The sequence below is a fragment of the Phyllobates terribilis genome, unplaced genomic scaffold (assembly GCF_046119375.1).
Source record: "Phyllobates terribilis strain yellow unplaced genomic scaffold, ASM4611937v1 Scaffold_9__5_contigs__length_417890890, whole genome shotgun sequence".
In the NCBI taxonomy this organism is placed as follows: Eukaryota; Metazoa; Chordata; class Amphibia; order Anura; family Dendrobatidae; genus Phyllobates; species Phyllobates terribilis.
Window position 1 is genome coordinate 208,714,972 of NW_027362769.1, and position 17,499 is coordinate 208,732,470.

The 17,499-nt window shown below is 46.7% G+C and overlaps 1 protein-coding gene across 2 annotated transcripts in view; it reads right to left on the bottom strand.

The window, feature by feature from the left end:
• The window catches only part of LOC141162013 (uromodulin-like), a 62,909-nt gene extending 54,559 nt beyond the window's left edge, over positions 1-8,350 (bottom strand). Inside the window, exons 1-3 of one of the 2 annotated variants that reach the window (XM_073647628.1) lie at positions 8,227-8,350; positions 7,490-7,570; positions 6,391-6,435 (exon numbers count right to left, since the gene is read on the bottom strand). In XM_073647628.1, coding sequence (XP_073503729.1) covers positions 6,391-6,435; positions 7,490-7,562 — 118 coding nt within the window. In that variant the 5' untranslated portion in view covers positions 7,563-7,570; positions 8,227-8,350. The remainder of the gene's footprint in view (positions 1-6,390; positions 6,436-7,489; positions 7,571-8,226) is intronic. The other variant, XM_073647629.1, reaches the window with a different exon arrangement.
• Between the last annotated feature and the right edge of the window lie 9,149 nt (positions 8,351-17,499).

Consider the following 17,499-nt stretch of genomic DNA (forward strand, 5'->3'; position numbering starts at 1 on the left):
GGTGTGGCATCCCCTTTGTTGAGCTGATTGGTATATATGTAGCTTACCACGGGCCTAGGTGGTCTGGAGTTGGGACCCGGTCCTATTTGTCTACCCTTTTATATGCATTACTTCAACTTTGATATACAGTAAGGTTTTTAATATAGGCAGTATAGGTACCGTCCCAATTTAGGGTCACCTTGCCGCTGGTGGGACGGCTTGTATACTTTTTTTGATCAAAAATAGTTCACTAAGTACCCTATATTTATTATGCAACTTTGCTTTACATTTATATATAATGATGGTAGGGTATGAGATATATTTTTGTCTTTTGTAGGTTTTGCTTCTTTTTGCTAGTGTGAACATGCTCCTATTTCTTGCATGTCTACCATCTTAGACCTCAGTTCACATTGCTTGGTTTTTTGTCTTGTTTGCATTCTGTGCAATTTAAGGGTGTGGCATCCCCTTTGTTGAGCTGATTGGTATATATGTAGCTTACCACGGGCCTAGGTGGTCTGGAGTTGGGACCCGGTCCTATTTGTCTTCCCTTTTATATGCATTACTTCAACTTTGATATACAGTAAGGTTTTTAATATAGGCAGTATAGGTACCATCCCAATTTAGGGTCACCTTGCCGCTGGTGGGACGGCTTGTATACTTTTTTTGATCAAAAATAGTTCACTAAGTACCCTATATTTATTATACAACTTTGCTTTACATTTATATATAATGATGGTAGGGTATGAGACATATTTTTGTCTTTTGTTGGTTTTGCTTCTTTTTGCTAGTGTGAACATGCTCCTATTTCTTGCATGTCTACCATCTTAGACCTCAGTTCACATTGCTTGGTTTTTTGTCTTGTTTGCATTCTGTGCAATTTAAGGGTGTGGCATCCCCTTTGTTGAGCTGATTGGTATATATGTAGCTTACCACGGGCCTAGGTGGTCTGGAGTTGGGACCCGGTCCTATTTGTCTACCCTTTTATATGCATTACTTCAACTTTGATATACAGTAAGGTTTTTTATATAGGCAGTATAGGTACCGTCCCAATTTAGGGTCACCTTGCCGCTGGTGGGACGGCTTGTATACTTTTTTTGATCAAAAATAGTTCACTAAGTACCCTATATTTATTATGCAACTTTGCTTTACATTTATATATAATGATGGTAGGGTATGAGATATATTTTTGTCTTTTGTAGGTTTTGCTTCTTTTTGCTAGTGTGAACATGCTCCTATTTCTTGCATGTCTACCATCTTAGACCTCAGTTCACATTGCTTGGTTTTTTGCCTTGCCTCGGAGCTGGCCTGGGATAACGACGCTCTGGTATCCGTCTTCTGGGAGGGTCTGTCCGGCCGTATTAAAGATGAACTTGCCGGTCGGGACATTCCTACCACTCTCGATGACCTAATAACTCTTGCCACCCGGATTGACCTACGGTTCCAGGAGCGTGCCAAAGAGGTCATCCGTGAGAGGAGGTTTCCACGTCTAGCTCCTACTTTTCAGAAACCCGTCACTCCCTCCGTCTCTCCCCAGGTACACTCTCCTGAGCCTATGCAGGTCGACCAGACCAAGATGGTCAAAACCCGTCAGGACTTACGCCGTGCCGAGGGGAGCTGCTTCTACTGTGGCAGTAAGGAGCACCGGATCCGTGCCTGCCCAGAGAGGTCGGAAAACGCCTGTGTCTAGGTTCGCTCAGAGAGGTCGACCTAGACAAGAATAAATCCTCTCCATCTCTGCTGCTGTCAGTCACAATTGTCTGCGGGGAGAACCGTTGTTTCGAACTAGCCCAACTTGACTCTGGAGCAGCCGGGAATCTTATTTCACAGTCCCTGGTAGAGAAATACCGCATCCCCACCAAACCTCTGGCTGTACCCTTGTCTGTTGCTGCCGTGGATGGGGGTCTCTTACCACGCCCCATCCAACTCATCACCGAATCCATTACTCTGCAGGTGGGAATGCTGCATTCTGAGAGTATCTTCTTTCATGTTCTGCCTGGACTCTCTCACGCCCTCTTGCTATGTTTACCTTGGCTCCAGAGACATGCACCCGTGCTTGACTGGCAGACCGGAGAAGTCCTTCGCTGGGGACAGGACTGCCATAAGACCTGTCTGGTTCCCGTCCATCCGGTCCGTCCTTCTCCTACCCCAGCTAATCTACCTGGACTTCCGATTCCTTATTGGTCTTATGCTGATGTCTTTAATAAAAAGGAGGCAGAGACACTACCCCCTCATAGACCATACGACTGCCCTATCGACCTGTTACCCGGTACTACTCCTCCCCGTGGGCGTATTTATCCATTATCCGCTGCTGAGACCCGGTCGATGTCCGAATATATTGAGGAGAATCTGGCCAGGGGATTCATCCGGAAATCTACCTCCCCGGCGGGAGCAGGCTTCTTTTTCGTCAAAAAGAAGGACGGCTCTCTTCGTTCCTGTATAGACTATAGAGGCCTTAACCAGATCACGGTGAAGAATAAGTACCCCCTTCCGCTCATTCCGGAGTTATTTGATCGTCTGAGGGGGGCTAGAATCTTCACCAAACTGGACCTCCGTGGGGCGTACAACCTGGTTCGTATCCGTCAGGGGGATGAATGGAAGACGGCATTCAACACCCGGGACGGCCACTATGAATATCTGGTAATGCCCTTTGATCTCTGTAACGCTCCTGCTGTCTTTCAAGAGTTGGTCAATGACATCTTCCGGGACCTTCTCTACTCCTGCGTAGTGGTGTACCTGGACGACATCTTGGTCTTCTCTCCGGATCTCCAGACTCACCGGAGGGACGTTCGTCAGGTCCTGCTCAGGCTCAGGCAGAATCACCTCTTCGCTAAATACGAGAAGTGCCTCTTTGAGCAGACCTCGCTTCCGTTTTTGGGCTACATTATTTCTCAGACCGGCCTACGAATGGATCCAGAGAAACTGTCTGCCATCGAGAAATGGCCTCGACCGGAGGGGTTGAAGGCCATTCAGCGGTTCCTGGGCTTCGCCAACTACTACCGCCTCTTCATACCACACTTCTCTTCCCGGACTGCCCCAATTTCCGCGCTCACCCGTAAGGGTACTAATCCCAAAGAGTGGCCGCCCGAAGCAGAGGAGGCCTTTCTTTCCTTAAAACAGGCCTTCTCTTCCGCCCCGGTGCTGCATCGCCCGGACGGCAACAAGCAGTTCTTCCTGGAAGTTGACGCCTCCTCCTCTGGAGCCGGAGCGGTACTTACTCAAAAATCATCTTCCGGGAGGATGGTAACTTGCGGCTTCTTCTCTAAACTCTTCTCCTCCTCAGAGCGCAATTATTCCATAGGAGACCGAGAGTTATTGGCCATCAAACTGGCATTGGAGGAGTGGCGTTACCTGCTCGAGGGGGCTCTTCACCCGGTAATAATTTACACTGACCACAAGAACTTGGCTTACCTCCAGCATGCCCAGAGACTTAACCCGCGCCAAGCCCGGTGGTCCTTGTTTTTTGCTCGCTTTGATTTTGTTCTTCATTTTCGCCCGGCTGACAAAAACGTCAAGGCGGACGCCTTGTCTCGATCCTTTCTGGTGTCTGATCTCGAGGAAGATCCGAAACACATCATCGATCCCGCCAGAGTAATGCAGGTGGCTCCCGTGAGTCTAAATCGTCTCCCTCCCAGAAAGACGTTCGTATCAGTACCTGATCGGTAGAAGATCCTTCACTGGGGTCACTCGTCTAAACTGGCTGGCCACGCCGGTCACAAAAAAAGACCCTCCAGCTTATTACCCAGCACTACTGGTGGCCTACCCTGCACAAGGACGTAATAGACTTTGTTTCTGCCTGTGTGTCCTGCGCCCGCAACAAGGTTCCGAGACATCTGCCAGCCAGTCGCCTCCTTCCGCTTTCTGTACCTGCTGCCCCCTAGCAGCATATAGCAATGGACTTTATAACTGACCTCCCAGTCTCTGCCGGTTGTACGGTCATTTGGGTGGTCGCTGTCCACTTCTCCAAGATGTCTCATTTCGTTCCCCTGCCAGGCCTCCCGTCTGCACCCGAGCTAGCTAAAGACTTTATTCGTCACATCTTTCGTCTTCATGGCCTGCCCCTCCACATCGTGTCAGATCGTGGGGTACAGTTCACCTCACGCTTCTGGAGAGCCACTTGTAAACTGCTAGACGTCACCCTGGACTTCTCTTCCGCTTACCACCCACAGTCCAATGGTCAAGTGGAGCGGATCAATCAGAACCTGACCAGTTACCTCCGGCACTTCGTTAATGCCCATCATTCAGACTGGGTGGATCTCCTACCATGGGCCGAGTTCTCTTATAACAATCACGAGAGCGAATCCTCCTCCAAATCCCCGTTTTTTGTAGTCTTCGGTCAGCATCCTCGGATTCCTTTTCCTGTCTCCACCTTTGTGGACAACCCGGCTGCGGAATCTCTCGTTAGCAAATTTTCCTCCATTTGGGAGAGTACCCGATCCGCACTCCTTCAGTCGTCCGAACGGATGAAAAGACACGCTGACAAAAAACGCCTGGATCCTCCACAATTTCGTCCTGGAGATAAAGTCTGGCTCTCATCTAAATATGTCCGACTCAAGATACCTTCTTACAAGTTAGGGCCTCGTTTCATCGGTCCTCTGGAGGTCATCAGTCAGATCAACCCGGTGGCCTATAAATTGAAACTCCCGGCCAACTTACGGATCCCTAACTCCTTCCATGTATCTCTCCTCAAACCTGTGGTTCTTAACTCTTTTTCCAAGTCTACAGGTACGCCTCCTGCTCCGGTTTCTGCTGAGGACGAGTTTGAGGTAGAGAATATTCTTGCCACCAAAAGGGTAAGAGGAAAGACCTTTTTTCTAGTGGATTGGAAGGGGTTTGGTCCTGAGGAGAGAACGTGGGAGCCCCGGGAGAACATCCATGCCCCTCTTATCCTTGCTAAATTTCTGTCTGGCCTAAAAAAGGGGGGCCTAAAGGGGGGGGTACTGTAGCGCCGGCGTCCCTGCCCTCTGCTAGGCAGGGACGCTGTTCCCCTCACCTCTCTGCTCCGTGCCCGGCGTCCTCCTCCCGCTCTGCTGGCAGCGCGCGCTCCTTCCCGGCCACTGTGCTTAGGGCGCGCGCGCGCGCTCTCCCTCCCTCTTAAAGGGGCCGCGCGCGCCGTCCTAAGGAGTCCCCGGCCAATGGCCGGAGGACTTCACCATATATAAGACACCTCCTCCAAAATGGAGGTGCCCGAGCAATGTTGTTGCACTGTTCACTACTCTGCTTCAGCCCTCAGGTCCCGTTGCCAGTTACCTGCCAGATACCTGCCAGATTCCTGCCAGCTTGCTGTCTTATTCCTGCCTGATATTCTGCTACCTGCCTGCTAGCCTGAGGTCCGACGGTCTGCCTTACAACTCCTGTCAGTCTGTCTAAGGACCAGCTTGCCCGCTCACCTGGGAGCGCACATCAGCTACCTGCCTGCTTGCCTGAGGTCCGACGGTCTGCCTTCCAACTCCTGTCAGTCTGTCTATGGACCAGCTTGCCCGCTCACCTGGGAGCGCACATCTGCTACCTGCCTGCTAGCCTACCTGGAGGCTCCGCCGTCACGTGCAGTGGCCACCTGCCTGTCCAGTGACTCCTGCCCGCTCACCTGGGAGCGCTCATCTGCTGCCTGTCTACTAGCCTACCTGGAGGCTCTGCCGTCACGTGCTGTGACCACCCGCCTTTCCAGTGACTTCTGCCCGCTCACCTGGGAGCGCTCATCTGCCGCATGTCTGTTGGTCTTCCTGGAGGCTCCGCCGTCACCACCCGTTTATCCAGAGACTCTCGCCTGCTCACCTGGGAGCTCACGTCTACCATCAGCCGCCACAGGTCGTACCAACCCTTTACCCAGAGACTGCCCCGGTCACTTGCCGTGACCTCCTGCCCGTTCATCCAGAGACTGCCCCGGTCACTTGCCGTGACCTCCTGCCCGTTCATCCAGAGACTGCCCCGGTCACTTGCCGTGACCTCCTGCCCGTTCATCCAGAGACTGCCCCGGTCACTTGCCGTGACCTCCAGCCCGTTCACTCAGAGACTGTCCCGGTCACCTGCTGTGACTGCCTGCCCGTCTTCCCTGGTCGCCACCCGCTCCCTTACAAGGACCGCCCCCTTGTATAGTAGCTCAGAGGTTCCGCCTCCCAGACCCGTTACAGTGGCTTTTAAATATTTTCAATAAACACCATTTTTAAAAGAAGACCTGGATGCTGGATTTGTTTTATCCTTTATGTTCTTTCTAGGACTTGCAGTGCTACAAGATTCCCACGCATCTTGCAACTTCATATGGGTGAGCTGACTTTTTTTTTATCGTTTCTCACCTTATGAAGATGTCAAAACACATGGTATACATATGGGACATCTCTACAAACATTACTTGATTTTCATAGTTTGAGTTTGTAAATTAAGAAATGCATTACAGCAATTCTGACTTTGTCTTACCTGTCTGCGTGGCACAACTCCTTTTATTGTCAGCAACGCCAGGAACTGTAAAGGTGTTAATAAAACAGTGAATGTCAAAAACTTACAAGAAATGTTCCTTATGAAATGTATTAGTACTAGAATCTCAATGAACTTAGATATCTATCAGTCATCTATGGTTCTATCCCTGAAGGTAAAATAAAAAAAAATTCCATCTAACAAAATAAAAGAAATAAGGATATATCATTTTTTTATTTTAAAAATTATTGTCTCAACTTTTCATACCATTCCTATACATTTAGTCATTTTCAATTGTTCACTTGTTGGCACAAAGAAAGAAAATAAAAAAAATCTTACCTTAAGGCCTCTTTCACACGTCCAGATATTTTTGGTACTGGAAAAAACAGTACTGGAGTTATCCATTTCCGTGTGTCCGTGACTACTAGTGTGGGATACATGTGGCAACAATGTGCCACCCGGGTGCCACATCAGGATCACATGTACCAGTGCTCGGTAATCAGCGGTACAGTTCGCGCTGTTCCCAAGCGCCAGGTGCTGAAGGCATCTGTCATCATTGTCCCCTGCTTGCGCTGCGATCAGCATCAGCAGGGGACAATGTTGAGAATTGTATTGTGCCCTCACTGTGTCCAGAAAGTGTTAAAATAAGAATAAAATAAAAACTCTTATACTCATCTGTCCGATATACTGTGCCACGCTGTAATTCATCTGACTGACATTTCTGCATCAGCAGATGACAAATGCCTTCAGCACCCGATGGTTGGGAACAGAGCGAACTGTACACATGATCCGTGGAGACACACTGACATGTGCACAGATGGGTCTACATGTGTCTCCTGTACGTGTAAAAACTCACCACATGTACCAGACACACTGACGTGTGAAAGAGACCTAAGTAAAATAAAAAATAAAACTATCTAAATGCTCTTATATCATTTAATACTTTAGTTGTGCACCTCAATTACAAAGCTGTGCTTTTGTGTTAGTTTACTCAATAATATTTTTTTAAATCAAATATTTTTTTCATAATGTAACACCAGGGTTTACATAATAAGCACTCAATAATATTTAGCTAAAAATACTATTTTACTTGTTTTAATACCTGAGAAAGCAAGACCAAAATGGAATAGCGAGAATAGGTAAAACTTGACTCGCAGATGAGTTACCATTTCCATCTCTTGAGCTACAGAGCAAATACAACAGAATGCAATTTATTAAAAAACTACAGTGTTATATAACAATTTTTCAGAGTTTTTTCTCTGCATTTTTTTTTGCAGGAAAAATGCTACATTTTACATTACCGGCACAGTGAATGAGATATAAAAACTCTCATGCACATGCTCTCTGCTTTTTTTCCCGTCGTTTTTTGAAATCTGCAGCATGTCAATTCCTTTAGCATAGAAAAAAAAGCAAATAAAAATGATACAAAAATGCACATAAAAATGAGGCAAAAGTGCAACAAAACTTCATGTATTGTAAGCATAATTTTTTTCCTGCCACCACTCTCAGAAAAAAACGCTGCAAAAACAGAATGTGTAAACACTCTGGTGGCAAAAAAATGCTGCATGAGTTTTTGTCTCATTTTTGCAGCATTTGTGCTTCGTTTTTTTTCCATACATTTGAATGGGTGAAAAGCGCTGCAAAAATGCTGAAATCAATTGACATGCTGCAGCTTGAAAAAAGCAAGGAAAAGAATGCAGCGTGTGAATGAAATGTTGAAAAAAAAAAACGCTGCAAAAATGCCACATGTGAACATGCCCTACATGAGAAAACTAACTGTAAAAATTAACACTGACACTTATCATTATGAACATAAAAATAATTAAATTCAGGTTTTACCTACAAGGTCTTCAACATTCAAGGTGCCTGTGAATTCTGGGTATGGTTAACTGTGGGCTATTATATACTTTTTTACATAATAGTGGCTCTTTCCTTATTACTTTATTGATCTACATTATATATCAAAATTTGCATATATATCAAAGAAAATCATGAAATACCAAATTAAATTTCTTACAATTATTATAAAAAAATGTGCAGTGTTTGCCAACTCACTTGCTGTTGAAAAACAAGGCAGTGAAGACATATGATATTTGCTCAGCATGAGTAAGAAGACAAATTCCAGGATGTTATCTTAATGATTTCTTTTATTGAAGCTATATCAAAGAAAAAACTTAGCCCGTATTTAGGAGTAATTACAAAAACTGTAGACTAGAGATGAGCGGATTGATCTGCAGAGGATAGAGTTGATGTTAAATTTCCTGAAATTTATGCTTTCATGCAAATTCGAACATTTTGAGATTCGATTTTCAGTTTGCAAAAAAAAACTTGCTCAGCACTAGGGATGAGCGAACCCGAATAGTAAAATTTTGTGTTCGTACCGGATTGTGCTGAACTCTGAACACGGACTTCTCCCGGATGTTACTGTTTGAATGCTTAATAAACCTTGTTGAAAGTCTGCATCAGAGTTAATCAACAAGCTTTTAAGCTGTGGGCACTTCCAGAAACATCACACCCATGTCCCGGTCTGTATCACCGCCGGATCATGGGTGGAGACGCAGCTCGAGTGAGGGACAGTGTAAAATAAATAAATAATTAAAAAAATAATAATGTGGGGTCCTCCTATTTTTAACAACCAGCCAAGGGAAAGCAGACAGCTGGGAGCTGGTCTTATTATGCTGGGAAGGGTCTGATATCTCTTTCACCGATTTTAAAAATAAAAAAAAACACACCAGTCCGCCGTAGTCCACATGGACCTAGCAGAGTACAGCATTAGCCCCGGCAGTGGCTGCTCCTCTAGTCTATGGAGCGCTCAATACACTGGAAGATGGAGATGGGGATTGTCATGAGACCTCCTTGTGGACTACGGCAGATCTTCATGTGGGCTACAGCAGGCTGTTGTGTTTTTTTTTTTAAATAAATGGATGAAAGAAGGAAATTGTTGGGGAGTTCTCTTTCAAATGAATATTTTTTTTAGTGTGTTTATTTCTTTTGACTACTGGGTTAGTAATGGAGTGTCTGTCAGACGTCTCTCCATTAGTAACCTGTGGGCTTGATGTTTGCGCCAGCTGCTGACATCAACCCTATAATCCCATTACCCCGATTGCCACAGCACTAGGGCAATCAGGAAGAGCTGAGTCTAAGCACCCGAATTGGTGCATCTAATGAATGCGGCATTTCTAAGGCGACTAAGGACTGGTCTTATTAGGCCGGGAAGAGGCCAATATTCATGGCCCTTCCCAGCCTATTAATATCAGCCCCCAGCTGTTTGCTTTGCTTTAGATGGTTATTAAAAATAATGGGGACCCCACATAATTGTCCCCTCATTTTTAATAACCAGTGAAGGCAAAGCAGACAGCTGGGGGCTGGAAAGGTCCATGAATATTGTCACCTTTCCAGCATTATAAGACCAGCTCACAGCTGTCTGCTTTCCCTTGGCTGGTTATTAAAACTAGGGGGACCCCACATTATTTATTTATTAACAAGTACAGTAAAATACACATGCAAGGCATTGCTCCACTCCTTCACGTGGACCTCCGCCTCCTGGTTCAAGATATTTTTTTTTATTTATTTTATTCTATATTATTTTAAATCATTTCCCTATTAACATTTGTTTGCAGGGCAATTGTCCTGCTCTTACCCCCATTTTTCTTCCTTTTTCAGCCCCCTAGAATTACTATGACCTCTTTACAGCTATTTTACAGCATCAAAGTTTGGGTCCCCATTTACTTATAAGGAGTTCAGGTCTGGGGTCAAGTTCTTGTACCTAAACCGGACTTTGGACTAAAGTCCGGCCGAACCCAAACTTCCTCGGGTCTGCTCATCCCTACTCAGCACAATTTACCACACTGCTGAAGCACCAGAAAGCAGGTTAATGTCGTGAGCCTACCCATAATGTCTTGCAGCTATGACATCTAGCGGATTATCATACCTTATGCAGTGGTGGTGAGTGCCTGGGTCATCACAGATTAGCTGTTCGTAGCGGAGCACAGTTTGTACAGCAGAATTATTTTCCATCTCCAGAGTCACTGGGTAAGTCTCTCTCTCCTGTAGAGTGTAAGCTCTTATGATTAGCGGTCTTCTCTCTCTCCTATAGAATGTAAGTTCTTATGGTAAGCTGGGTCCTCTCTCTCCTGAAGAATGTAAGCTCTTGTGATCAGTGGGATCCTCTCTCTCCTGTAACGTAGAGCATATGAGGCTAGAAAGAAACGTAAAGCGCAAATAGGGTATTATCCAGTTTATGCAAATTGGGTAAACATTTGGTATGCTCACCTGCTGGGGTTGTGTGTGACACAACCACTTATAGCGTGAAGATAACAGCTGCTGAAGCATCCACGAGAATTCAACATATACAGTAATATACATGGAGACGTGGATTTCAAATGTCAAAAGACAGGATCCGGGGACCAAGGGTGGATAAAAGTGGTTTATTGTCAACGCATTTCAAAGTCAAACCAACTCCTTGTTCAGGACAACCACATGTAAGGTGAACAGTGAAGTTACGTGCAGTTAAATGCATAAAAATTAGGAGCATTAAAATCAATGTGGAAAAGATCTAATAGAAAGATAATGGTAGTAAATTGATTTTATTTCATTTAATAATAAAAAAAATAGTTTAAAGTGAATGTATAAATCACAGGTTCGTCACATTTGACTGTTTCCACCTTCCTTTTCTTTTTGAGCCTTTATTTGTATTTCTTATGTATTTAACAGCACGTATTTTCACTTCTAATTTTATATTTGGTTGTCCTGAAGAAAGGGTTGGTTTGACTTTGAAATGCGTTGACAATAAACCACTTTTGTCCACCCTTGGCCCTTGCATACTGTCTTTTGACATTTCAGCAATACAAAACAAATCCACTTCTGGTATCCTGTAGAGTGTAAGCTCATATAGTCAGCAGGATTCTTTCTCCTCTCCCTCAAGTGTATTTTTCGAGCAATTACAAGCTTTGAGATCGATGCAAATTTATTCACCGCAAATCAAATTTTAGGGGAAAATTCAGCAAAGCCGGTGAATTTGAATTTCAAAATGTCTGCTCATGTTTACTGCAGACATGCCGAGGCACTGCATTGAGCAAATGTGGCGCCCTGCTGCGCAATGGTGCCACAGATCCCAGAGGGGTGCATGGATGGACTTCTCCACAAGAGGCCTTCACAGCATACACACACCTCCACTGACTCGCCCCCTGGGCCGTGGGGCACCCGGAACCGGGCTTCAGTGCAATGTTGGGGGTAGTAGTGGCAACCCGATCCATGGCTCAGGGTGGTCAGACCAAACGTTGTGGCAGTCTATTTGTAGGGTTTTAAATGTCCGACTATGCCACCCGTGGATTGCGGTCAGGGTTAACCGCCGCTGCAGTGCAGACTGCTGGGGCAGATGTAGGTGTGCAGCACTAAGTAGTATAACTCCCCACGGGAGGAGTGTGGCCCCAGGGCAGTATATAGATGGATGATGGAGGGGATGATTCCGATCGCAATAGCCAGGAGACGGAGGCCTCTTAAACAGTTCAGGGTCTTTATTAGAACAGGTGAGACGACCCAAAAACAGTCCTGGCTAGGAGGGGGCCTGGATGTCTGAGAACAAGTGGGAAGCTGGCTCTGGTCAGGGTGAGGGTGAAGGCCTACCGTATTCTCTGCGCTCTTTCTGGCAATTTCCCTCCTGGTGGTGTAACAGCCCACGTTCCTGAGCTCGGCGTGTCTTTTCGCCCGTATGGCTTGCAACTTGGGTTCCTTTCTATCCTTGGCCTGGTGCAGCTTTGCTGGTCCCTTCTGCTGTGGCGGAACCTCCGGGCTTCTTAGGCCAAGGGACATACAATCCCCTGTGAACTGGTTATTAGCTGTAGGACTTGGAATCCTAACAGCCTCGGACACCAAAGTCCGGTAGTTCAGTTTCTCTCTCAGCCAGGACAGGCTCCCCGCGCCTTCCATCCCTGGCTCGTGGCTCCTCTACTGCCACTCGTCCTCCTCAGCCTCAGCTGAACTGGCTCTCCCTTCTCTGGGACACCTCTCACTCCAGAGACAGGTCGTCCAGAACTCTCTAACCCTGCCCCCAGTTCCAGCTTTTATAGGGGCAGCCTGCTCCCCCTACTGGCCTGGGACAGGAGGTGCTGCATGCTAATGGTCCCTGACCAGAGAACCTCCCCCTTGCTCTCAGACACAGCTTTATTATACATTTGTGGCATCCAGGCCAGGGTGACACATCCCCCCTAGTGAAATTTAGTACTCAGGGACTAAACAAGAAACAAGAGTAATATGCATGACCATTAAAACATTATAAGGCATGTAGAAGCAAATGACGCACAGGTTGAGTTCTTAAGGTCACAGTGTGGTCTGTGACCGGGTGTCCATTTCACCAACAACAACGGGGAGCTTTAACCAGGTGGGGGGTCTGCCGTAGCCCCCAGTCTTTGACAGTCCTTGTTCCTCCCATTGGTTAAGCTCCAAATGTATTTACAGGAAAGTCTCGGTTACTCACAGTTCATAACCTGTTAGTCCATGTTTTAACTGAAAGAAACTGAGAAAACGCGTAGTTACTGGTCATGCAATTATATTTTACACAATTCAACATTTTGCAGGCTGTTTACATTTGCTATCACACCCTACACTCTCCAGCGAGCTGGTATTTGCCCCTTAGTGCTCCGGGTTGACCTATGTAGCCCACTGTCTGGTGGTGGTCTAACCTGGTTTTTCTCACTAGTGCTCGGGGTGCAATCACTGGCTAGACTTACAGGCAGGGCAGGCAGCTGTCTGCGGGTCCTCTGGCTTACGGCAGGCATGGCAGGCTCACTGTCAGCAGAGGGTTGATTCTCCTGGGCTGCTGGTACAGGCTCTTCTGCCTCTGGAACTGCTTGTTCTTCTCCACCTTCCCGCTCTGGTGTAGATTGCTGCTGAGTTGGTTGCAGGAAATGCAGGACGGGTACCACTATGGCATCGTTTATCCGAGTCCAGGTCCTGGGGAACTCTCCGAGAATGGTGCTGATCATTTCTTCCTTGTCCTCTGCGGGTTCAAGGTCTCTCTGATCCTCTTCTGCATTCCGTAGTTGCTCGGGGAACCTTTTTAGGTGGTCTCTGGAGACGGTACTAGTGGTTTCTCCTCCATCCTTAGTGACCACGCATACCTTCGGGTTGTCGTGAGCAGACTGCAGTACTGTGTTGGGTTCCCTTTCCTACTGGTCGTCCAGCTTGTGTAGCCTTCTCTTTCGCTTCAGGACCTGCTCACCAGTAGTGTTGAGCCACCCCCGTAGTGTTCGGGTTCGGTTCGGTTCGTCGAACACCGGGATGTTCGAGGAACTGTTCGTCGAACTGTTCGTCGAACACCTTAGAACACCGTCGAACACCGTTAAAACCAATGGCAGGCAAACAAAAACACATAGAAACACATAGAAAACACCTGCAAAGGTGTCCAAAAGCTGACAAACTGCTCAGAAGACACTCTCTTTAAAAAAGCCGGCCGGCAAATTCAGCAGCGGCATACACCGGTACCCGACAATTTAGACAAGAAGGAATAGAGCATCACACATAGATTAGATAGATAGAAACATGTCAGTCACACATATAAGAAGCACAGTGACAGTGTTGGTTACTGCACTTGTCATTTAGTGTAAAGGATTTATTAAAAAAAATATTAGTGTTTTCATGCACCGTCTCTTTAAAAAAGCCGGCCGGCAATTCAGCATCTGTACCCGAGAATTTAGAACAGAAAGAATAGAGCTTCACACATAGATTAGATAGATAGAAACATGTCAGTCACATATATAATAAGTACAGTGATAGTGTTGCTTACTGTACTTGTCATTTAGTGTAAAGGATTTATTTAAAAAAATAATAGTGTTTTCATGCACTGTCTCTTTAAAAAAGCCGGCCGGCAATTCAGCAGCGGTACCCGACAATTTAGAACAGAAAGATAGAGCATCACACATAGATTAGATAGATAGAAACATGTCAGTCACATATATATGAAGTACAGTGATAGTGTTGGTTACTGTACTTGTCATTTAGTATTAAAATAAAGGATTTATTATTAAAAAAATTGGCGTGGGGTTCCCCTTAATTTTAGGCTCTAGCGGCGGTTAAGCAGACGGCTGGGGCAGATGTTTGAAGCCTGGGAAGGGGGTAATACCCACGGAGCTTCCCAGGCTACTAATATCAGCCTCCAGCTGAATACATAGCCTTTACTAGCTATTAAAATGGGGGACCCCCCAAAAAAAATGACGTGGGGTCCCCCCTAATTTAATAGCTAGCAAAGGCTAGGCAGACAGCTGGGGGCTGATATTAATAGCCCAGGAAGGGAGCCATGAATATTGGCCCCCTCCCAGGCTAGAAACACCAGCCGTCAGCCGCCCCAGAAATGGCGCATTCATAGGATGCGCCAATTCTGGCACTTAGCCTCGCTCTTCCACGCTGCCCTGGTGCGGTGGCAGGGGGTAATAGGGTTGGGGTTGATGTCAGCTTATAATGCCAGCTGACATCAAGCCCAGGTTAGTAATGGAGAGGCGTCTATAAGACACCCCCATTACTAACCCCATAGTCAAAGTTAAAAAAAACACAAACACCCAGAATAAAGTCCTTTAATTGAAATAAAGACACAATCCTTTATTGTTCTAAATTAAACAATACTTACCATCACGCCCATTCCAGCTGAAGCCAACGATCTCCTGCAATAAAAGAAAAATAATAAAGCAACCTCATCCTTACCTTTCCATGGTTCCCACGACAGCTTCAGCTCTGCTACATCGAGATGACAGGCTGGACCGCAGCAGAACGCTGCCATCCAGCCTGTCATCCCGCAGACACTGAAAAGCGCAGGCTTGCTTGCGCTGCTCAGCGTCTCTCTGTGACGACATCCAGATGAGCCGAGTTCATGTCCAATGAACTCGGCTCACCTCATGCACGTCACTGACAGCGTGGGAAAATTCTCACGCTGAAGCGCTGATTGCAGGAGAATTTTCCCACGCTGTCAGTGACGTGCAGGAGGTGAGCTGAGTTCATTGGACATGAGCTCACCTCATGCACATCACTGACAGCGTGGGAGTATTCTCCTGCACTCAGCACTTCAGCGTGAGAATTTTCCCACGCTGTCAGTGACGTGCATGAGGTGAGCCGAGTTCATTGGACATGACCTCGGCTCATCTGGATGCCGTCACAGCGAGACAGTGAGGAGCGCAAGCATGCCTGCGCTTCTCAGTGTCTGCGGGATGACAGACTGGATGGCAGCGTTCTGGTGCGGTCCAGCCAGTCATCTCGATGTAGCAGAGCTGAAGCTGTCGTGGGAACCATGGAAAGGTAAGGATGAGGTTGGTTTATTATTTTTCTTTTATTGCAGGAGATCGTTGGCTTCAGCTGGAATGGGTGTGATGGTAAGTATGGTTTAATTTAGAACAATAAAGAATTGTGTCTTTATTTCAATTAAAGGACTTTATTCTGGGTGTTGTGTTTTTTTTAAATACTTTACTAGAAATTCATGGCGGTCATGTCTAATACTGGCGTGACCCCATGAATTTTGGGCTTGGGGCCAGCTGATAATACCAAGCTGGCCCTAACCCCTTTATTACCCAGTGAGCCACCGCACCAGGGCCCTGGATGAGTTGGGTACAGCGCCAGAAGATGGCGCTTCTATGAACGCGCCATTTTCCGGGGTGGCTGCGGACTGCAATTTGTAGCGGGGGGGGGGGCCCAGAAAGCTTGGGCCTCCCTGCGCTGCAGATTCCAGCCCCCAGCTGCCTAGTTGTACCTGGCTGGACACAAAAATAGGGCGAAGCCCCACGTACTTTTTTTTTAATTATTTCATGAAATTCATGAAATAATTAAGAAAAAAAGGGCTTCCCTATATTGTTGTGTCCGGCCAGGTACAAATAGGCAGCTGGTGGATGGGGGCAGCCCGTTCCTGCCTGCTGTACCTGGCTGGACACAAATATAGTGCGAAGCCCCACTTCAATTTTTTTTAATTATTTCATGAAATTCATGAAATAATTAAGAAAAAAAAGGGCTTCCCTATATTGTTGTGTCCGGCCAGGTACAAATAGGCAGCTGGTGGATGGGGGCAGCCCGTTCCTGCCTGCTGTACCTGGCTGGACACAAATATAGTGCGAAGCCCCACTTCAATTTTTTTTAATTATTTCAGGAAATTCATGAAATAATTTAAAAAAAATTGACGTGGGGCTTCGCACTATATTTGTGTCCAGCCAGGTACAGCAGACAGGAACGGGCTGCCCCCAACCACCAGCTGCCTATTTGTACCTGGCCGGACACAACAATATAGGGAAGCCCTTTTTTTCTTAATTATTTCATGAAATAATTTAAAGAAAATTGACGTGGGGCTTCGCCCTGTTTTTGTGTCCAGCCAGGTACAACTAGGCAGCTGGGGGCTGGAATCCGCAGCGCAGGGAGGCCCAAGCTTTCTGGGCCACCCCCGCTGCAAATTGCAGTCCGCAGCCACCCCGGAAAATGGCGCGTTCATAGAAGCGCCATCTTCTGGCGCTGTACCCAACTCATCCAGGGCCCTGATGCGGTGGCTCACTGGGTAATAAAGGGGTTAGGGCCAGCTTGGCATTATCAGCTGGCCCTAAGCCCGAAATTCATGGGGTCACGCCAGTATTAGACATGACCACCATGAATTTCTAGTAAAGTATTTAAAAAAAACACAACACCCAGAAAAAAAGTCCTTTAATTGAAATAAAGACACAATTCTTTATTGTTCTAAATTAAACCATACTTACCATCACGCCCATTCCAGCTGAAGCCAACGATCTCCTGAAATAAAAGAAAAATAATAAAGCAACATCATCCTTACCTTTCCATGGTTCCCATGACAGCTTCAGCTCTGCTACATCGAGATGACAGGCTGGACCGCAGCAGAACGCTGCCATCCTGCCTGTCATCCCGCAGACACTGAGAAGCGCAGGCTTGCTTGCGCTCCACAGTGTCTCTCTGTGAGGGCATCCAGATGAGCCGAGTTAATGTCCAATGAACTCGGCTCACCTCATGCACGTCACTGACAGCGTGGGAAAATTCTCCTGCACTCACCGCTTCAGCGTGGGAGAATTCTCACACTGAAGCGCTGAGTGCAGGAGAATTCTCCCACGCTGTCAGTGACGTGCAGGAGGTGAGCTGAGT